General features: G+C 51.2%; 9 protein-coding genes across 9 annotated transcripts; 6 read left to right on the top strand and 3 right to left on the bottom strand.

Annotated features, from left to right (window-relative positions):
* Nucleotides 1-398: 398 nt before the first annotated feature.
* Nucleotides 399-1,939, top strand: LGD1 (mandelate racemase/muconate lactonizing enzyme family protein; the record flags this gene model as incomplete). The annotated part of the gene is made up of 4 exons (XM_041683035.1): nt 399-443; nt 507-611; nt 665-1,270; nt 1,337-1,939. The coding sequence occupies 4 exons, from the start codon at nt 399-401 to the stop codon at nt 1,937-1,939; spliced, it is 1,359 nt and encodes a 452-aa protein (XP_041547335.1).
* Nucleotides 1,940-2,204: 265 nt separating this feature from the next.
* On the bottom strand, nt 2,205-3,210 carry tim21 (the record flags this gene model as incomplete). Its single annotated transcript, XM_041683033.1, has 5 exons — nt 2,205-2,290; nt 2,347-2,446; nt 2,515-2,569; nt 2,644-2,828; nt 2,899-3,210. The coding sequence occupies 5 exons, from the start codon at nt 3,208-3,210 to the stop codon at nt 2,205-2,207; spliced, it is 738 nt and encodes a 245-aa protein (XP_041547334.1).
* Nucleotides 3,211-3,958: 748 nt separating this feature from the next.
* GLO3 (ADP-ribosylation factor GTPase-activating protein) lies at nt 3,959-5,710 on the top strand (the record flags this gene model as incomplete). The annotated part of the gene is made up of 6 exons (XM_041683032.1): nt 3,959-4,024; nt 4,119-4,254; nt 4,314-4,497; nt 4,557-5,254; nt 5,312-5,629; nt 5,682-5,710. 6 exons carry the CDS (start codon nt 3,959-3,961, stop codon nt 5,708-5,710), a joined length of 1,431 nt encoding a protein of 476 aa, XP_041547333.1.
* A 655-nt stretch (nt 5,711-6,365) lies between these two features.
* AKAW2_70448A (uncharacterized protein) lies at nt 6,366-7,118 on the top strand (the record flags this gene model as incomplete). Its single annotated transcript, XM_041683031.1, has 1 exon — nt 6,366-7,118. One exon carries the CDS (start codon nt 6,366-6,368, stop codon nt 7,116-7,118), a length of 753 nt encoding a protein of 250 aa, XP_041547332.1.
* Nucleotides 7,119-7,526: 408 nt separating this feature from the next.
* FOL1 (folic acid synthesis protein) lies at nt 7,527-9,550 on the bottom strand (the record flags this gene model as incomplete). Its single annotated transcript, XM_041683030.1, has 5 exons — nt 7,527-8,514; nt 8,577-8,785; nt 8,835-9,169; nt 9,329-9,345; nt 9,396-9,550. 5 exons carry the CDS (start codon nt 9,548-9,550, stop codon nt 7,527-7,529), a joined length of 1,704 nt encoding a protein of 567 aa, XP_041547331.1.
* Nucleotides 9,551-10,040: 490 nt separating this feature from the next.
* On the top strand, nt 10,041-11,315 carry AKAW2_70446A (nitronate monooxygenase; the record flags this gene model as incomplete). Its single annotated transcript, XM_041683029.1, has 4 exons — nt 10,041-10,053; nt 10,146-10,407; nt 10,475-10,976; nt 11,025-11,315. The coding sequence occupies 4 exons, from the start codon at nt 10,041-10,043 to the stop codon at nt 11,313-11,315; spliced, it is 1,068 nt and encodes a 355-aa protein (XP_041547330.1).
* A 1,501-nt stretch (nt 11,316-12,816) lies between these two features.
* Nucleotides 12,817-13,622, top strand: AKAW2_70445A (uncharacterized protein; the record flags this gene model as incomplete). Its single annotated transcript, XM_041683028.1, has 2 exons — nt 12,817-13,265; nt 13,316-13,622. The coding sequence occupies 2 exons, from the start codon at nt 12,817-12,819 to the stop codon at nt 13,620-13,622; spliced, it is 756 nt and encodes a 251-aa protein (XP_041547329.1).
* Nucleotides 13,623-13,709: 87 nt separating this feature from the next.
* AKAW2_70444S (cytochrome P450) lies at nt 13,710-15,216 on the bottom strand (the record flags this gene model as incomplete). The annotated part of the gene is made up of 2 exons (XM_041683027.1): nt 13,710-14,208; nt 14,267-15,216. The coding sequence occupies 2 exons, from the start codon at nt 15,214-15,216 to the stop codon at nt 13,710-13,712; spliced, it is 1,449 nt and encodes a 482-aa protein (XP_041547328.1).
* A 460-nt stretch (nt 15,217-15,676) lies between these two features.
* AKAW2_70443A (uncharacterized protein) lies at nt 15,677-17,505 on the top strand (the record flags this gene model as incomplete). The annotated part of the gene is made up of 5 exons (XM_041683026.1): nt 15,677-15,755; nt 15,820-15,880; nt 15,933-16,165; nt 16,221-17,063; nt 17,123-17,505. The coding sequence occupies 5 exons, from the start codon at nt 15,677-15,679 to the stop codon at nt 17,503-17,505; spliced, it is 1,599 nt and encodes a 532-aa protein (XP_041547327.1).
* Between the last annotated feature and the right edge of the window lie 3,674 nt (nt 17,506-21,179).

Below are 21,179 nucleotides of genomic sequence, written 5' to 3'. Positions count from 1 at the left end.
GATTTATTCTGGCCGGGCAGCGCTGGCCTCTGACTGGCGGAGAAACCCAACCCACGCGCTGGAGCAATTCCTCCGCCAATGAGGGGAGATTCCCCACACTGCGTGGAGGGGGAGGGGGTGTCTGCCCGCCTTGTATAAGTAACTTCCCCAGCCCAGTTACATTCCTGGTCGCTTCAATTTTGTGTTTTGTTTTCTCAATTGTCTTTCGCTACCTTGCAGCTGTCTTCTGTAGCATCCAATTGCTTCTTTTGCGTGGTCACAGCCTGTGTTGACAGCCCAGATTTCATACTGTGCCTGCCGACGGCCCCGCATTGCAACTAGATTGCGATTACCTGGAGAGACTTCTCTTTCCAACTCCAATTCCTTTTCAGCTCAATTGAACAGAATCAGCCATCACCATGGTTAAGATCACAAGTTTCACCACGAGGGACGTGAGGTTTCCCGTAAGTCGCGCGCACATCCTCTCAGCCACCCATCTATCTTCATGCCTGCTCACCAAATGACAGACTTCCCTCGATAAGACCGGCTCCGATGCCATGAACGCCGCAGGCGACTACTCCTCCGCCTACTGCATCATCTACACTGACTCTGACTACACCGGACACGGCATGGTACGCACATAGTCCCCCACTTCCACCCCCGAAACATTAACTTACATCCCTAGACCTTCACCATCGGCCGCGGCAACGAAATCGTCTGCTCCGCTATTTCCCTCCTCGCTCCCCTCATCGTCGGTAAAGACCTCGATGAGCTCACCGCTGACTGGGGTAAGACCTGGCGCTACCTGGTCTCCGACAGCCAACTGCGCTGGATTGGACCCGAGAAGGGTGTTATTCACCTGGCCCTTGGTGCCGTCGTCAACGCTCTGTGGGATCTGTGGGCCAAGACCCTGAACAAGCCTGTCTGGCGCATCGTCGCGGACATGACTCCCGAGGAGTTCGTCCGCTGCATTGACTTCCGCTACATCACTGATGCCATCACACCCGAGGAGGCCATTGCCCTCCTGAAGGAGGTCGAGGCCGGCAAGCAGGACCGCATCAAGGAGGCGGAGCAGAGCCAGGCTGTACCGGCTTACACTACCAGCGCGGGATGGCTGGGATATGGTGAGGAGAAGCTGAAGGTCCTTCTCAAGGAGAGCGTTGAGCAGGGATACAAGCACTTCAAGCTGAAGGTTGGCGGAAACGTCGAGGAAGACCGCAGGAGACTGGCTATTGCTCGTGAAGCCATTGGTTATGATAAGGGTAACATCCTCATGGTTGATGCCAACCAGGTACTTACCCACCTTTCCACTATTCCCATCCATCACCCACAGTGCTAATACCTCATGTGATAACAGGTCTGGTCCGTCCCCGAAGCCATCACCTGGATGCAACAACTCGCCGAATTCAAGCCCTGGTTCATCGAAGAGCCCACCTCCCCCGACGACATCCTCGGCCACGCCGCCATCAAGAAGGCCCTCCAAGACACCCCCTACGGCCCCATCGGTGTCGCCACCGGTGAAATGTGCCAGAACCGCGTTGTCTTCAAGCAGCTCCTGCAGGCAGGAGCCCTGACCGTTCTGCAGGCTGACGCCTGCCGTGTCGGCGGTGTCAACGAAGTTCTGGCCATTCTGCTGCTCGCGCGCAAGTTCGGCGTGCCGATTGTGCCCCACTCCGGTGGTGTCGGTCTGCCTGAGTACACGCAGCACTTGAGCACGATTGATTACGTGGTGGTTAGTGGAAAGAAGAGTGTGCTGGAGTATGTGGATCACTTGCACGAGCATTTCGTGCACCCGTCTAGCGTCAAGGATGGATACTATGTCACCCCGATGGAGCCCGGGTATAGTGTTGAGATGAAGGCGGAGAGCATGGATGCATTTTCGTTCCCTGGTGAGGAGGGCAAGAGTTGGTGGAGGTCGGAGGAGGCGAAGACCATTTTGGAGGGTCCCCGGATAGTATAATGGAGAGATAAAAAAGGTTTGTTGTATATATGTGATATGAGTTTTGTTTTTATATGATGTTTAGAATTATGAGATGCATGCATACATTACATTGGTCAACATAAAGTGAGGTATATTTAGGTCGCTACTAATATCGACCGATCTCCGAATTCAGCTTCTCCTATGGTATATTTTACACTCATGAACGATTCACGTATATAATACAGTATTCATATTCGGGATGACTGCAGTCCCTTCATATGCCGGCCCAAATGGCGCTTCTCATCTACCGCCACTTGATACCAAAAATCTTCAGCGCCTGTCCAACACCAGGCTTCTCGCGCGCTTCTTCAAGCACAACCCGGGAATGTCCTACACAAGTCAGTTCAACCCTCCCAAAGAAATTGACGTCTATGAACCAAACATACCCGGCACTTCCAAAGCAAGGAGCTGATACTCCCAGTGATGCTCATTCAACGGCTTCATCATGTGCACAAACACAGTTCCGGAATTAAGCGGACCCTCGACCTATATCACAACCAATCAGTATACCACAACCAATCTCAAAGGATATAGACAAGACGAGCATCACATACATGAAAATTCATCTTCAAATGCTCGCGACCCAGTCTATCCTGATAAACGGACGTCCTATAACCCAATTAGCACCACACCCCAACCCGCCCCCCGGCCGAGCAGTCAAATAGATAATAGAATCAACATACGCGATAGGCCTATTCCTCGCCCACCTACTCCACGTATTCTCCCCATACGCCTTGATCTCCCTCCGATCACCCAGGAGATCCGTACACCGAGCATCATCCTTGATGCGCTCCACCGCCTTCTCAAACTGCCATGTCTTGCTATTCGGGGAAAAGACCTCCGTGAAGAGAAGGTAGAAGACTCCGCCCTAATCGCAACACACACACATATACTATCAGCAATCACTCCCACACACTAACTGTCCAGCTTGAACGAACCGTCAACACAGCCCCCGCAATAATCACCACGAAATTCACCGACTGCTGCGTCGCCCTCGCGACTTTCTCCCGCCCGCTCAACTCTCCCCACTCGTAGCGTCCGTCGTCGGATAGAACAGTCACGTTTCGTCGTTTCGGGGCGGCGCCTTGTGTCGTGGCGTATTTTCGTAGGAATAGTGATGATGTTGTTTCTGTGGCTGTTGTTGTGCTGCTGCGGGGAAGTAAACCGATGTGTTGGAGTTGGAGCCGGCGCAAAGCGGCACGGTTACTACTAGGTCGTAGTAGTTGGTAGGGCGCTGTGGACGGGAGCATTGTGGGTGTTGTTGTTGTTGTTGTGTTGGTTGTTCCGGTTGATTTAGGTATTGTTGACTGTCATACCACAGGTCATCCCCGTCGAAATTCCAGCTGTTGTTCACCGCGGGGATTTGGGTATCATGAAATTATTGTCGGATGGGACTTTAGCAGAGAGCCGTGGATGATGGGCGTGTGGGGAATGGAGTGGGTCACGTGGTAAATCCACTTCCGGCGGTGTTTCAGCCGCGGATGTTTGCAAAGTTTCGGGTATGGATGGAGTAGTAGGGTGGGTGTGTATTTGTAGTACGGAGGGTCAGGGACCAGGACGGGGTTTCTATTTTGGTTGGAGGAATTAGTATCAAGGGCTCGGGGATTTATGTCTGCCATGATCTGTAGATTGAGTTATCAGATGAGAGAAAGTATCTTCTGATCAAATCTTAAGAACACTCTATAGCAAGTCTTCAATGACAATGGCTGTGAAACATCCTCGCCACTAGCGGCTGTTCTAGACGTGCCACCCCCCCGAAATCCAGACCTGAAGTTTAAAATTACCGGATCATCCTGCAAATCTGGCAGGGTCACAAAACGGGGCACTTCCCAATCCCAATCCGACCACGTTCGTCTCTCCCGCTTCGCCTTTTCGGATCTCCCTCTCCCTCTCTCTCCCTCCCCGACCTCTCCGTTGTGTCATAATCATATTCCGCCTGCTGGCCCGTTCCTCTTCCTCTCCCTCGGGTCCTTTTCTATCATATTCAATTCGCCCATCATGAGTGCCTCCAAAACGGAGTCTCAGAAGATCTTTGAGAAGCTAAAACTCAAGCCCGCAAACAAGGCGCGCAGTGCCCCTCCCCGCCAGACTTATTATTATTATCATTACTATTACTCCGACCAGCCATTCTAACTCTTGCTTTTTTTGACCTCCACAGATCTGCTTCGATTGCGGCTCCAAGAACCCAACATGGTCGTCTGTGCCTTTCGGTATCTACCTGTGCCTTGACTGCTCGGCCAATCACCGTAACCTGGGCGTGCATATCTCCTTCGTTCGCTCCACCAACCTCGACCGTATGCTTCATCGCATCTCCTGACTTCCATGTCCGTCGGTGCTAATGTGATGCGTGCAGAATGGCAATGGGAACAGCTCCGAGTTATGAAGGTCGGCGGTAATGAGTCCGCTACCAAGTACTTCCAATCGCACGGCGGTTCTGCCGCTCTCGCCAGCAAGGACGTCAAAGTCAAGTACACCTGCAACGCCGCCGTGAAGTACAAGGAGGAGCTCAAGAGACGCGCTGCGCAGGATGCGCAACAGTTAGTGGGCCCGGGTCTCCTGCAGATATTACAGGTCTAATGCTTTTTGTTACGCATAGGTACCCCGGTGAGGTTGTCATTACCGATATCCCCGCTGGCACTCCGTCCAACGGCTCCAGTACCCCCGCCGCTGAGGATGACGACTTCTTCTCCTCCTGGGACAAGCCCTCCATCAAGCGCCCCAGCAACCCCCCTTCCCGTACCGGTACCCCTCCGGTTGTCAGCCGCACTGGCTCGCCCTTCCTGAACTCCGGCGCAAACGGCTCCCGCTCCAAGTCGCCCCTGTCCGCATCCGACAAGGACAGCTCTTCCCCTGCACCTACCGCCATCCGCGCCAGCACTGCTGTCCGTAAGACTCCTTCCACCACCACTGCGAAGAAGGGCAGCGTGTTGGGCGCCAAGAAGGCCCCCAAGCTGGGGGCTAAGAAGATCGGCGCCGCGGAAATTATCGACTTCGACGAGGCTGAGAGAAAGGCTAAGGAAGAGGCTGAGCGCATTGAGAAGCTGGGCTACGACCCTGAAGCCGAGCAGGCTGAGGCTGATGCTAAGGCCAAGACGACCACCACCGCTGCCACGGCGATCGCCTCGCCCACTCCTATCAGCCCTAGCAGGAACACCCAAGAACGCAGTTCAGGTGATGTGGAGCGTCTTGGCATGGGAATTGGACGACTCGGATTTGGACAGACTGTCGGCGTGAAGCCGGCTGCCCCGAAAAAGCCGGGCTTCGGTGCTGTTGCCCCTCGGTCTGCAGCTGATGGTATGCGACTTGCTCAGTTCTTATAGCGGTTAGGATGACGACTAATGATGTTTACAGATGAGGAGTTGAAGCAGGCCAAGTCTCGCTTCGGTAGCCAGAAGGGTATCTCTTCCGACGAGTTCTTCGGACGCGATCGTTTCGACCCCAATGCCCAGGCTGAGGCCAAGGAGCGCCTTCGTCAATTCGACGGCGCCCAGGCTATCTCGAGCAACTCCTACTTTGGACGTCCTGAGGATGATCTTCCCGTTGCCGATGATACCTACGGTGATCTTGAAAATGCTGCCAAGGACTTTGTGCGTCGCTTCGGTATCACCGCGGGTGATGACCTTGAGAACCTGACGCAGCTCGTTGGGGAGGGCGCAACTAAGCTGCAAGGTCAGTCTATCCCCATTGTCTTCATGCCGACTCTTACTCACAGGATATATAGGCGCTATACGCAGCTACCTGAACAGCTAGATATGTGCGCGACAACTCACTGATAATCTTTCAATTCTTACCTCCGGCTTATCCTGACCCTTGTTAGCCAGCTTTCTCCTCGATCTCCTTCATCTGTGGCGTTTCTGTCTCCGTCTTCTATTCCCCTGATTAGTACCCTCATAAACAGAACTTTTCGACAACATGGCTGGCGCAGTGCTCTCCGTTTGCTTAGACTAGCTGGGTGCGCCAGGTTCCGTTTACTGAATGAACGGTTCAGGTTGGTATCGCTCGCATCCATGCTGCTCTTCCGCGTTAGTTGAAATCATTAATTGCCTTCCACTGAACATGTTTGGTTGCTTTGAATCCTTGTATATTCATCGTTGAACTTAGTAGGTTACGAGTCTAGAACTGAATTAGTGAATGAAAAGCCAACTCCATTGCTTCAACATGCACGCAATAAGTATATTGTTTAGGTCAACAATCTTCCGCGATATATACATAGCACAGGCGCGCCTTCCCTAGCCTCTCCTTTCCATTTACATTCAACCAATGCCTCCTATATAACCTCTTCATCCCGAAGATGCCCACCATTTTTCCTCCCTCTTCTCCGCCTCATAACCCTAATATCCATACTACCTACCGCACACCCTAAACACCTCCATTCTTAATCCTCACCCACCCCCTCTAAACCATCATGGCCAGCCAAATCCCCCTCAACACCGAAACCCGAACCACCTTCTACACCGAAAGAAGAGGCCCCATCCAAACCGACGTTCCCCTCCGACCAGAAACACAACCACCACCACCTCCTCCACCACCAGATTCACTCACCACCCACCCCAAGCCAAGAGCCCCCTACCCATCCTGGAAAATCAGCCACGTCTGGTTCCACCTGCCCCCAGGCGCCGAAGACCTCCACGACAACTCCTGGCCCCCATACCGGCACGGTCTCTGGATCGAGCACGGCCCCGCAGGCCGCGGCCACCTGCACCACGTCGTCGGCAATTCCTCTGACCGGGAAGGCCTAATCTACGCCGTCAAACACTTCAAGCACCCCATCACCAACGAACCCACGTACGCGGGCGAGACCGTCATCGGCTACCTCAGCCCAGAACGCTACCCGGATCTCAAACAGGCGTTCTTGACATGTCAGCCCCCGTTGCAGCAGAAGAAGTATAATAGGAGCACGGATGTCACGGAACCGTTTGGCGTTAATGAGGATGGTCAGACGGTTTTTTATAGCCAGTATAGGTTGGAGAACTTTATGTTTCCGCCGTTGAAGTTGGATCGGTACTTTGTTAAGTTGCAGTTGTTGGAGAAGGTTAGGGAGATGACGTTGAGTAGGTGCCAGGCGGGAGGATATGTCGTTCTTAGTGGGTTTTTTCCTGCTGAGGAGTGGGATGAGCCTGAGTTGGGGCTGGGTTCTGTTGGGGAGGGGAGTGGGTGATGAGTTGGTCTGCTGTATTTGGTTCAGTTTGGGTTGGCTTGGTGATCTATCTCTGCTTGTGGGTGATGCTTTTGTTTGCTCGTAGCGTAGCTAGGATAGATTGCTGAACATATATTCCTTCATCTATCCACTTACCCCTCATGGCTTTTAGTATAGATGTGGATGTTATCTGATTGACAAGATGCCAACCGTGCACTCATCATCACAGGACCATTGACTCAATCCTGCCAATAACTATCTACAATTAATAGTATCCGGGGTTGAACCCTTCCCAACGCCCAAAAAAGCTGGGAAACCAATACGCCAGACCCCTTCCACCCTATACACAAAACATCTCTATCCCATCCACAACCCTATAGTTGAATATACAAACCCGCAAACCTCCCCACTTTTCACAATGCATTCCCATCAAACAACCCCCCTATAAATCGCATCCGCCACCCTCCCAACCTGCCACATCTCCTTAACATCATGCACCCTAACAATATCCGCACCCCCCGCAACACTCGCCGTCACCGTCGCCGCCGTCCCCCAAGTCCTATCCTTAGCCTCCTTCACCCCCGTTAACCTGCCCACGAACCTCTTCCGACTCGGTCCCATCAACCACGGGAAGTACTCCAACCCCTCGATCCCCGTCCTCAACTTATCCAAACCCCTCAAGATAGCCAAATCATGAGGTTCATTCTTTGCAAACCCTAACCCGGGATCAAGAATCATCCTCCACCGTCTAATCCCCGCTGCCTCTGCGGCGGCGACCCGTTCGAGGAGTTCATTGCCTACATCTTGGATGATTCCATTGGGGTAGTCGGTTAACTTTGTCATTGTGGCAGGCGTGCCGCGCATGTGCATCAATATGACTGATTTTCCGGTCCTCGCCATGGTAGGCAGCATTTCGGGGTCGAGGAGACCCGCTGAGACGTCGTTGATGATGTCCGCGCCGGCGGCGCAGGCTTCTTCGGCGACGCGGGCCCGGTACGTGTCGATGCTGATGGCGATGTGGGCGGCCTCTGGGATGGTGGTTCGGATGTGTCTGATGGCGGGGATTACTCGGGATAGTTCTTCGGATTCGCTGACCGGGGTGGACCCCGGGCGGGTGCTTTCGCCGCCGATGTCGATTATGGTGGCGCCGGAGCGGATCATGTTGTGGACTGTTGTGGTTAGGGTGCTCAGGTCGGTGGGGGAGTGCGTGCCCCCGTCGGAGAAGGAGTCGGGGGTTAGGTTCAGGATAGCCATTATGTGGGTTGGGCGGGACGGGTTGGTGCTGTGGATTGGGGGGAAGAGGGGCGATATGGGGGTTGTGGTGTGGGGAGTGGGTGATGGGGGTGGGAGGGTTTTGAGGTGGTTGAGGTAGCTTTGGGAGTGGCCCAGAAAGGGGGGGCGTTCGTGCGGGATTAGTCTGTTGGTGGTTAGTCGGGTGCGTAGTGTTGAGGATATAAGATGGGGAGGGGGAGGGCGTACTGGCAGAGGGGTCGGAGGACAAAGTCCCGCTCAAGCATCAGTTTGTGCGGAATGTCGAGACGCTCGTGCGTGAAGATTTGCTCGTCGTACAGGAGGATGTCCAGGTCGATTGAGCGTGGGCCTTTGTCGATGAGCTTCTTCCGGCCGAGGCCTAGCTCGATGGCTTGCAGGGTGTCCAGCAGTTCCATGGGGGATAGGCTGGTTTCGACCTGTGGGAGGTTAGGGTTTGATGTGTTGAAAATGGGGGTGGGCACGTACCTCGCACACTCCGTTGATGAAGGGGTCCTGGTCGAGGACGTACATCGGGGCTGTCTCGAAGAGGGAGCTCGTCCGCTTGATTCGGATGTTGGCGCGCTCCAATTCGCGGCAAGCAGCCTCGATCATATCAATGCGGTCTCCGACATTGCTGCCAAAGGCAATGAATGCCCGATGGGTGGAGGGATGTACTCGATCCATGCTGGGGTTGAATTGATGTGCTCGGCTGGTTGTAAGCTTGCGGGTGTGGCACAGGGGCTTTAGGATTTCATGGCGGGATCTCTTTGCAGTGATGCCGCTCAATATGCCTCTGTTAAGACTACTGGTGTGCAATGGCTCTGAAAGTGAGTTAGTTCAGCTCTAGATACTACACATGCGAACCTTGTGAGCCAGGTCCTATCCACAAAAAGATTTACTGTCCTCATGAATAGGGTGGTCACCAATGGTAGCGCACAACGAGCAGGTTTTGTAGCAATTGCATATATAAGAAGCCGTACCAGATACAGATGAGTTTCTATAGAAGTTAGACTGTGATATCACTAATCTTATCAATGAAAGACCTGCCTTGCTACCAAGCTGCCAAATGATCTGCTAAGAATTGATTCGCCTCTACATGGCTGAGAATGCAGTAGGCTTGTGCTGGGGAACCGACAAGCGCGGACAGCTGATGTCAAGGCGACAGCATTGCTATGCCAGGTCACCGTTGGCTTAGGTCTCATACTTTCTGCAGCAGCCACGGAGCTCAGAAACGAAGTGCAGAGGCGAGATCTACAGCGAATCCGGAATGAAAATACGTCATGCGCGGACCGTGCTACTCCCGTCACCTGACTCCGGCTGTGACAGCCTGAGGCGTGAACAACACTGTTTACTAGCCACACTTCACCAGCCACCAACGACTAATCATAGGCTAACTGAGAAAAGGCAAAGTGTGGTAACCCCGCAACGGGAATCAGGTGGTTCGGCTGGAAACTCGGGGTAGTCTGCCGTCAATAGCCTGGTCCATCACACGCCCTGGACCGAGGCTCGTGCTGGTCACTCTTTGTCCTCGGCTCCTCCAGCCTGCACACTCGCTCCCTTATAACTGTGCTTGGATACCCTGGGTCTCCGCATCCCTTGTTTACTCGCTAACTGACATATTATTACCTTGTACCTTATTTTTGGTCTCCGATCCACCTGTCATCCATCTATCGCCTCTTCAGATACTCCAAAATGGCTTCTCCGCGTGAGTTCCTCGCCACCGCCTCTTCATATGCACTATGCAATGCGCCGGAATCTTCGGGGATCTTGAATGCTAATGCCATCCTGCTTTTGTAGAAAAAATCCGTACTACTCTTACTGATCTGCTCAAGATCAATCACCCCGTCTTCCTGGCGGGTATGAACGTGGCCGCCGGCCCTAAGTTGGCCGCTGCGGTCACCAACGCCGGTGGTCTGGGAGTCATTGGAGGTGTCGGATACACCCCCGACATGCTCCGTGAGCAGATTGCAGAGCTCAAGAGCTTCCTGAATGACAAGAACGCTCCCTTTGGTGTTGATCTGCTGCTCCCCCAGGTCGGTGGAAGCGCCCGCAAGACCAAGTGAGACACCCATGTGATTGTATGACGAACGGAAACCCGAGATGCTAATGCGCTTTCCGTTCCTCAGCTACGACTACACCAAGGGCAAGCTCAATGAACTCGTGGATATTATTATCGAAAGCGGCGCTAAGCTCTTCGTCTCTGCCGTCGGTGTGCCCCCCAAAGCTGTCGTGGACAGACTCCATGCTGCCGGCATCCTGTACATGAACATGATCGGTCACCCCAAGCACGTCCAGAAGTCCCTCGATGCTGGCGCGGATATCATTTGTGCTCAGGGTGGTGAAGGTGGTGGTCACACTGGCGATGTTCCCACTACGATCCTCATTCCTACCGTGGCCAAGCTGGTCCAGGGCAAGAAGAGTCCCTTGACTGGTCTGCCCGTGCAGGTGGTTGCTGCCGGTGGCTTGTACAATGGCAACTCGGTGGCTGCTGCCTTGATGCTTGGCGCATCGGCCGTGTGGGTTGGTACTCGCTTCATCCTGGCTGACGAGGCTGGTGCCCCCAAGGCTCACCAGGAAGCTGTCCGCACCGCTGGCTTTGACGACACAATCCGCACTATTATCTTCACGGTAAGTTCAACGAAACACTACACCTGATCCATATGTTAACTTCTTTAGGGCCGCCCGCTCCGTGTCCGTAACAACGAATACATCAAGAACTGGGAAGAGAACCGCCAAGACGAGATCAAGAAGCTCACTTCCCAGGGTATCATCCCGGCCGAGCACGACATGGAGAACCTTCCTGATGATGTCGACGACGAAACCCTTGAGAACGCTCGCCCCTTCCTGATGGGCAAGGTTGCTGCTGTTGTAAACGAGAAGAAGCCTGCCAAGGCTATTGTTGATGAGCTTGTGGATGATGCTGCTGCTCTGTTGCAGAAGGGCAACAAGATGTTGGCCAAGTTGTAATATTCCCATTCCAGATACCATTTGCATGCATATTGTCAATGTCACTTTAAGACAGTTGAACTGTTCATGATTTGATTCATTCATACTCCTACCGAATACCAGTGAAACTGTTTTGGCGATGCTTGCTCTTTAACCTAGCTATACATTAAGAATTGAAATACAAATATTTTACACTCCTAGAGACAATGGCTTACTATACTCCTAACTCGGCTTATCCTATACCATTGAGATCAATGCAGATAGTACGAGATCTTATCATTCCGAAAATGCACTATCCTTTCCCCCTTTCATACTGGACCCTCGCATCATTCCGCGTAAGGCCATAAATCTCTCAATACATACGTAGCTGACGCCTGCAACCGCATCCTACTCCCGGTAACACAGACGATCTCGACGTCCATCGCCCCAGACGGAAATACAAGGCAAGGGAGCACCCACCACCCAAGTGCCTGTGCCACCCTCAAGTAAAGCCGGATGTACAAAATATGAATCCGATGTTGCACAAGTGTGAAGATGCGAGATCGTACTAATAATCTAGTCGGACCGGCATTGCAGCTCGAGGTAGAACTGGTATGTGGCTTATAGAGCGCAGGTAAATTCGGGCTATGGGACAATGTCAGGATTTAGATTTCCCGGGAAATTTGGTATGTGAGATAAGAGTGCTAGTGACACAGACAAAGAATGGGCGTTGGAATGTCTCTTTACTAGAAGCAGAAGCTATAATGAAGTTGATCTAAGCTCATCCTAAAAATCAGGGCTATCGAGGCCGTCATGTGGAGAGAGCGGGTCTCACGGTCTCATCCTTCCTACCACTAACTTGACATAATCCGACACTCTTGGGAGCCACTGCATACTATCGTTTTAATCCACCTCCGCATCTACCATTGGGAATCCCTGCTTGCCATGGCCCGATCCGCAACTTCATTTTCGGGTACCACCCTGCAAACAGACTACATGATGGCTCTGCAATCCAAGGGAAACCTGGTATGACAGCCGCTTCCAAGATCCACCATGGAACGCAAACGGCACGAAAAGTATATTCCTCGCTACTGTTGAATCTTGAAGCTTCCGGTCTGAGCTTCATCATAACCAGTTTTTGAGTGACTGGTTCCAGGTTTGTCGACCAATTCGCAGCGCCGGGTGTTTCTACCCTGCACATCTAAGGGTTACTCTCAAGGCCGAACTTGCAAACTCGATGAGCACTCTTGAGACTTATATTGACTTGCCTGGAATTCAAGGGGCTTCTTCTCCGAGACTTGATCGATATTTACGCCCAAACAGAAAACATATCACTAGAAGTGGACGGTTCATGATGTTCTTGGATATACTTCGCCACTACCGGTAGGTCATACAATTAGGTCATTCAAAAGTAACCGCAGTCAATTCTGACACTCTATTGATTTATATCTAGGCCTCTGTCTATCCATCATGGTACCTCCTATCCCAACAGATTGTCATCTACACTCCATCCACTTGCAAAGCTCAAGAACAGACAGATACAATGAGCGGCATCGGCCATTCGGCCAATATCCCCTCTACTGGAAAGCCTGCACTTTTCAAACTGCCAGATAAAGGCGACTACAGCTTGGGTGCCGAACCGCCTTCTGCATCCAACCGTCTAACATACAATACCGATGACGCTTCCACTCTGGAGCGGTTTAAAATCCGTGAACTCTGCGAAGGCTGGCCTCTTCACCGTGATGCCTGCGAATGGTCTGATCTGAGGGAAATATTTGATCCCAAGGCCTTCATAAATATCAGCTGGCAGCAAAACTATCGGGACAAGGCCATTGATACTTGGGCTGAAGGATGGGCCAAGAGTGAATTTATTTGCCATCGGGTTCTGGGTCACGCCGTAGATATCAAGGGTGATCGTGCCATCGATAAAATGAAGTGTACGATTTCCTGGCGTTTTGCGGATGAGAATGGCGTTGAATGGGATAGCGACTGGTAAATCTCTCCCATCTCGGATATGAGCCTACTAATATGGATGGTTTTAGTGACTGTCGCTTTGGGTACTTTTTGAAGAAGCAGCCGCAGGGATGGAAAATCCTCTGCAATCATCCAATCTATGAGAAGGATAAATGTGTACCAGTGGACCCTACTCGACCGCCACATATTGACCATGAATCTCTAGCTAAGGAGCCCAAAGGCTACCGGTTTCTGGCTTATGGTATGCGCCGGCTAGGCTATCCGATTAAGCAGAATCTGCCCCAGTTGTTTGGCAAAGAGCGTGACATGGTATACAAGGAAATGGCGGAGTGGCTGGATGGTAAGGACATTGATTTCTCTAAAGATGACTTTTGACGTGTCTATTCTGCGCGGCATCCCATTCGAGCTTCTCAGACACACGTCTACAATTAGCTGTTTCACTCTTGGTGAGTGTATGTCGCTTCACTTGCTGGCGAACTGTATCAAAATCTCGTGCCCTTTGACTTTGGAATTGAACCATTCTTTTATCTCAATTCGGTCCTCCACAATCGACGCACCACGCAGCACATCTTCTTTGACCACGGTGAAAATAGCCATGGTGACTTCATACATTGCCAACGACTGGGCAATACATGCTCTAGTCCCTTTGCCAAACGCAAAGAATGCCGTGAGCATTTCGTCGTCCGCGTTATCCCAACGTTCGGGAAGGAAACGATGCGGCTCAGGGAACACGCTGCTATCTTGATGCAGCTGAAAGGCCGCAACTCCAACACTCGTACCGGCCGGGAAATAGTAGTCACGATACTTCCAGCCTCCAGCCGGAACTGAACGAGGCAGGCGAATTGGATTGGCCCAGGAAAGACGAAGGCCTTCTCGGACGACGCCGCGCAGGTACGCGCACGCGGTTGGATCCTCATCGTTCTCGATACTCTCCATGACTGCTTGTCTGAGACGATCATAGCTAGAGGAAAGCCCAGTTAGTGGCATTGGGGTACAACTCTGGCCTTATTGCTACTCACACTTCTGGGTGTTTCGCAAGATACCACATGATCGTCGCGGTGTTCATTCCCGTGGAATCGGTTCCTGCAAAACAGACATCTTTGACTTCAATCTGAGACTGTGCTATGGTCGACTTCTCCAACAAACGGCTCTGATAGCTTCCACTTTTTGGTACCGCTGCCCGGACAAGCCTTCTGGCGTACTGGTCGATCAGTCCGTGCGACTGCTCCACATTCTTGGTCGTGCTCCAACGCTCAATGACCTCCGTGACAAAACTACCGACTTTCCCCGGCACGATATTGAAATAGGCACCTACTCCAACGAAGGAATCTACAAACGGCGATGCCGACATTGACTCTGAATCCTCCGTGATGGCGCCGTACCTCTCGTGGAACAGATACGTACTTACAGCGTCAATTGCCATCGCACGCGTCACATTAAGCACGTTTACTGGCCTGCCAGTGCGCGCTTCAGCCTGCAGTCTTTTTGCAAAGTCGTCAAAGACCTCGCGTAAGGCTTCTTGAGAGTTGCGAATAGATGTCGTAGAGAAAAGAGGGGCGACAGCTTTCGCTCGTGTTGCTCGCTCAGGCAAAGTCAAACTGGAGAATATGGTCGTGTGTCCGTCGATGTCGAACTTGGAATATGCTGGTGTCTTGGGGAAACCCCCGCGAGCAACGTAGATTGGCTCCAGCGCATCTTTATCGGCGATGTCGACGTCATTGGGAGCGACTCGTAAGACCGGGCCGTATTTGCGATGCAAGTCATATACTACTGTACATTCGTCGCCGATATATGTATGGTATGCTAGCCATAGCGAAGTGCAGGCTGCGAGCTTAGGACCCGGTACCGATGACAAAGGATGGAGGTAGATGCGATAGAAGCATCTGCAGAATATGGTGCTAGAAAGTGCGAAGACCACCAATGATAGCGATTGGGCTATGAGCCCTTGTAAGTTCTCAATGTAAGCCATTGTGAGGGGTCAAAAGTGACCTCGAATCATGTGGGCACTGATTGTGATTCACCGATTATATAGCAAGGGATTGGGTATGTACCCCGCTAGTTAGTTCACCACGATCGGAGTCACTAGCAGCTGAGTCATACTCCGACCGCGCTGCTGGCTCATTCAAACGAAAACTGCAGGTCAAAGGCATGTCGGAGGGTCCGAAAAAGCAATAAAGTTACTCCTTTGATAGGCCCAATGCCCCTTGCTGAAGATGCGCGTCCTGCCAATGGCGGTTCTCCAACTCGGTATGTCACCGGTCGATCCGCTGATAAGCACCACTTGGCAAGCTGAGCTGCAGAGCCAGCCGACAGACATGGTACATCATCGACACGAGCTTATCATGCTGGCCCGGCTGGATATATAGCAGATATGTTGTCAATCTGATCGACCTCAAACCCCTTTATGCACAGTCACCACCATCGGCATCATGTCTGCGGAGCCCAAAGATGTCTTCGGCCATGGCACCGAAGAAGACCTCACGCTTGAGCACCTGGGCTATCAGCAAGGTATGACTGGATTAATGATGGAGTCTCGAATTAGAAGTGTATTGACTGACGTTCATGACTCCAGAATTCAAACGGTCGTTCGGCCTCTTGGATATGATAGGCTTCAGTTTTAGTATCGTTACCTGGTAGTCCACCCCAATCTTACCATGTCGAACAGCTGACTAACATGTACGACAGCTGGAGTGCACTCAGTGGTGTATTCATCATTGGAGTAGATGCCGGTGGTCCACCGGTTATGCTCTTCGGATGGTTAGGCGTGTGTGTAATCACCTTTGCGGTTGCCCTATCCATGGCAGAATGGTGCTCAAGGTGGCCTGTAGCGGGAGGGCAGTATTCATGGGTCTTTCTGCTAGCACCACCAAAAATCGCTCGAGAGATGTCGTACATAACGGGGTGGTTCATGCTAATGGGTAAGCTTTGGTATATCTCCAGAATATCTGTGTCACGATGCTCAGTTGAGAACAGGTATTCTCGCCATGGGCTCTGCGAACAACTCGTTCGCAGCCAACTTCATCCTCGGACAAGCAAACCTGGTATATCCCGGATATGTAATCGAACGGTGGCATACCGTCTTGGTCACTTATGCAGTCGCAATCTGGGCTCTTCTGGTCAATATGTTCTTGCCCCACCTGCTCAACCGCCTATCCCGGGCCATCCTGCTGTGGAACGTTTGCTCGTTCATCATCATCGTCGTAATTCTACTAGCAACCAACAAAAACAAACAAGATGCCGCATTCGTATTTCAGGATTTCCAAAACACAACCGGCTTTGGATCCGCCATGGCAACAATGGTCGGAATCCTTCAAAGTTTCTTCGGCATGTGCTGTTACGATACTCCAAGCCACATGACCGAAGAAATGACCCATGCCTCGCGAGATGCGCCCAAAGCCATGGTCATGTCTGTTGGGATGGGCGCTGTAACAGGATTCATTTTCCTGTTGACGCTCTGCTTCTGCATCGGCGACATTGATGCTACTGCAAACTCCTCCACCGGTGTCCCCGTGTTGCAGATCTTCTACGACTCAACCCAAAGCAAAGTCGCGGCCTGCTTTATGACTAGTATGATGACGGTGATCATGATGGTAGCCTCAGTAAGTCTTGTTGCGGAGGGCTCCCGGGCGCTATTTGCATTCGCACGGGACCGGGGAATGCCATTCTCTGGGATCTTATCCCGGGTGGAGAAGAGGAGAAAGATCCCGATATATGCGATATTGTTCACCGTTGTGGTGCAAATGGCTTTCAACTCGATCTACTTTGGCACCGTCACTGGGTTTAATACGGTTGTGTCCATTGCGACCACGGGATTTTGTAAGACGTTCCCTTCGAATTTGGCAACAAGGACAAAGCTAACAGTATTATTATCATAGACGTCTCCTACGCACTAGTTCTTCTTGCTCGCCTCCTCGGGTATTTCTTTGGCCATGACATCGCTCCCGTCGACGGTCCTTATTCTTTCCCGTTGCCCATATCGCTCAGCCTGCACGGGCTTGGGTTTCTCTTTCTGTTCTTTGCATTCATCACCTTTAACTTTCCGTCAGATGCACCAGTCACTCCGGATTCGATGAACTACACCAGCGCGGCGATCGGGCTGATTGCGTTGCTGAGCATTTTTACGTGGTTTACTACCGCTCGGAAGCAGTTCAAGGGACCGGCTGATGTGCAGGGTTTGGTTGTAGATGGAGTGGAGCAGGTGGGAGAGATGGGGGAGGCGGGTGCTAGTTGTTCGGAGAAGGGGAAGTCAGATACTTGATGGACTTTTCCATGTCACAGTTTCCGGTACATATTGTAGCGATATGACGTGAATGATATTAGTACAGAACAGAGTGTTGGATGTTCTGACATGCGTAAATCCATTAACCATTCCGTGGCATGCATATCAACATTTGAGCTTATACTTGATCCGTGTCAATCGAATCGCCAATGGCTGGTTTCTGACCTTTATCTACATAATGACAAACTTGTCATTTGTCCCTGTTACTAACATGTCCACAATAACACACTCACTCAGTACGGAGTGATAGCTACCATCCCGATTATGATAGGCATATCATTTTCCGCTGATCACGGAAAGATGCCGAAGATGATGCTAAATATATATTCATTATCAAGCAGCAGCACAATGCAATGATCTAAACATTGGAAGGAATTGAACCTTCATGATTACTACTAAGTAGTAAGCACCCACTAGGTACCACTTCAAAAATACATATCCTACATGACATGAATGAATAACCTACTACAAAGCAGTAACCTCCAACTTCCCAACGTCTTGCACAAGTGAAAACCCACGTCATCCCTCTCCCTTGGCGCCTCACCTAAGTGAGCTAACCAATCCCCGAGTCCGAACCCACATTTTCAACGCCCCAGCGTTCTACAGCGAATAGCCACAACATTTTACCTACAAGCAGTCTAGTGCACAGTCAAACAGGCACCCGTATTCGGATTTGGGAGTTTCGATTCCATCATATATGACTAGCAACAAGACTAGTTCTGAAGTAGTTAGCTAGTGAGGCATGTCTGTACCTGCATATCCTTATCCTGAAGGGGTCTAGGTATATCGTAGTTAGTACGTGACTCCAACTGCCCCAGAGCTTAGTGTAATAGGAAGATATTGACGGGCGGGAAAAGAAAAAGCCTCAAGGACAATTTTATCCAATCTGGTTTGATCTTTACCGCGGAGTTCGTATAAAAATCAAATTTGTGAGTCACTAACCCTCAATAGCGAACTACAATCTAGCCCATTTCAGAAAGAAACAACGAGAGAAAAGAAGAATGGAATAAGTTTAGTTGGTTATGGCTTCGGCTCGGCAAAAACCCCCGCTTAGTAACTGTCTACAGTCTAATAACCAACTAACTAATTAACTGGTTGGTTGGCTATTTGGTTGGCTGGTCCTTGGCACACTATCCTACAAAGCATATAAAACCCACGGTAGCATAAAATGGTAATGCTCGGCAGACTCGGGAAACCGAGCCGATAGTTAAGTAAGTACTAAGTTAGGAGCTGAATCGGGACTGGTGAGACTGCGTTGGGATTGGCGGGTCGAACCGTCCCATCCATCCATTCTTTTTCATTCATTGATTAGTGGTTAGATAGTATGGAAGGGAAAATGAAAAAAAAATTTTTTCTATCGAGGGCACTAGAAACGGGTTATCCGACGCGTAGGTTAGGAAAGGTCGTTCGGGGTTGGGAGACGCGTTCGGTACCGTTCTTTTTTGAGTGGTGTTCTTTTATGGGTTGGGTATGATGGAATGATAATTATATTATTTAGTTATTTTGGGTCAAGGGATTATGTGCAGTTATGTATAGATAAATCTTAATGTAGGTGATATTAGATGGGTCTATCTCTATATCATTGAGAGAGAGAGGAAAAAAGACTCTTCCGTGTCTCAGCTTGAAAGGGAGGGGCTGGGCACGCAGGTACATGCCTACTTTGGTATTGTCTACTACAAGCACGCGACGACGGGAAAACGTCTTTCCAATTTTTTTCTAGGTTACTTTCCCGAAAGTTACTGTTGGAGTCACCCTTCAGATCCCGAAAGTTTCCTCGGTGGGTCGTTGGTGCGGATTGCAGTTGTGGAGCGGCAGGGTGGAGGTTCCACTGAGGGTCGTCTGAGTAGGGTATGTAGATAGATTACAGTTGGAAGCGTCACGGTTTGGTTGGGTGTTGTAGTGTCACTGCTGTTCGTACACTGTGGATGGTTGTGGTATATGAGATGAGGAAGGGAAATAATAAGAAGGATTGGGCTAGGCAACAGGAAAGGGTAAAGATTTAATGCAGGGTTGCATGTCCAGGGCACTGGCGGGTTTAATTAGCTGCTAAACGGGAAACGAGGAAGACGGCGGAAGTTAGTTGACTAGGCGGGAAGGGGAGAAGGGCCCTGATAACGATGGACTGTCTAGTTCGGCTGGTATCAGACACAAGCGGCCTGAGATGCTATCTTTGTTCTAGAATATGTGTAGTATTCCATGACGATATGTGTCAGGTGCCAGGTGGAGGATAGATACACTCCATACTCCAGACTTGACCTAGAACTATCGCTCATTTTGACGATAGCTGTGGCCAGAACAGGCAGACATTCCGGGGTTGATGCTGCTATGAGCTGGCGGTAATTTAGGGGCTCCCGCGCTAAGGGGTTCGTATCATGCAACTATTGCATCCCAGAGATATGGACGAGGAGGCCCTTATCTGGGCTGCATGGCGTCCAATCAAGGCTTATGCATAGCCAGCTGTGAAATCAAGTCCTCTCCCCAATAAACAGCATCCAACTTCACATGTCTGCTTGCCAAGTCGATATCGCTCGGCGCAGATATGCTTAGCTGAAGCTTCGCGGGCGGGCTGCACATGGCAAAACTGTGAGATAGCGATTAGAGGCGGCGATCACCGCTTCCCTGTCAGCCCGAAGCACAATTCTTCGTAGGTTTCCGATGACGCGGGGTATCAGCAAAGTCTGGGGAAAGATAGCTGCTTCTGTCTTTGTTGATTATGATGATGTTTCTGAATTTGAATGCCTCAGGCTGGTAATTGAAGCTTTACAACAGACCAGCGATCGTGGCATAATTATTACGTTGATCAGCCCAGTGCCTGTGGCCCCATGACTACACTACGGGGAATAAATATGTGCGATGAGGCAACTGTGGCAAGTCTACATGCAGTAAGCAGGACAGCGATAGAGTTCCTGCGCCCTTCGGCGTTGACCGACTGCAGGAATGATATCAACACCCCCTAGCATCCAAATTGACAGTCCGGGGTGATGATAATCAACACCATGAGATAGGTGGCTATCGGGCCTGACAGAGATGGTCAGCCTTGGGGGGACCAGCTGCAGGCATCGCGGTAAGCCGTACAAACCGAAATACCTAACGAACCTGAAGTGTTATCATTATCAAATCTCTCAGGGTTACGGGCGCAGGTGTGCCTATCACCAGGCGAGACCTTATCAGCGTGGGTTCCTTCGCCACCAGACCCACTCGGTCCTGGTAGACAAAGAAATCCAATCAGAGGCAGACTGCTGATAATTTCTGCGATCTATGTGGTGCTTAACCATGTGCCCAGCCTCGTATCCTCCAATAACAATGATGAAGATGGGGCCATGCTGCATATAATTGGTGGCAACATAAGCTTGTGCGCACTAGGGCTAAGCTAAGACAAGTTGGCGGCGGTGGGGCCCGTAAGAAAAAAGTAAACGTGAGAGTTTTTTCTCGAAACAAGAAAGGCGGACCAGGCCAGGGCTGGGACCTCCGCCGGAACACGCGACAGGAGCTGAGCCCATGGGAAGCTGTTACGCGGTCGCGGCGGCGTTTCTCCGTCGGTGCAGAAGCGATCAATCATCGTGCCTGATACTCGTTCGGATCTCGTGGGGTGGGCCTCGTCACGGTGGGTGTGAGAAGAAATTCTCGTTGCCTCCGAACACATATTAGGAGCT

The sequence above is a fragment of the Aspergillus luchuensis genome, chromosome 7 (assembly GCF_016861625.1).
Source record: "Aspergillus luchuensis IFO 4308 DNA, chromosome 7, nearly complete sequence".
Taxonomy (NCBI): domain Eukaryota; kingdom Fungi; phylum Ascomycota; class Eurotiomycetes; order Eurotiales; family Aspergillaceae; genus Aspergillus; species Aspergillus luchuensis.
The sequence above is the reverse complement of the archived record's forward strand: the minus strand, read 5'-3'. Positions and strand labels throughout refer to the sequence as shown.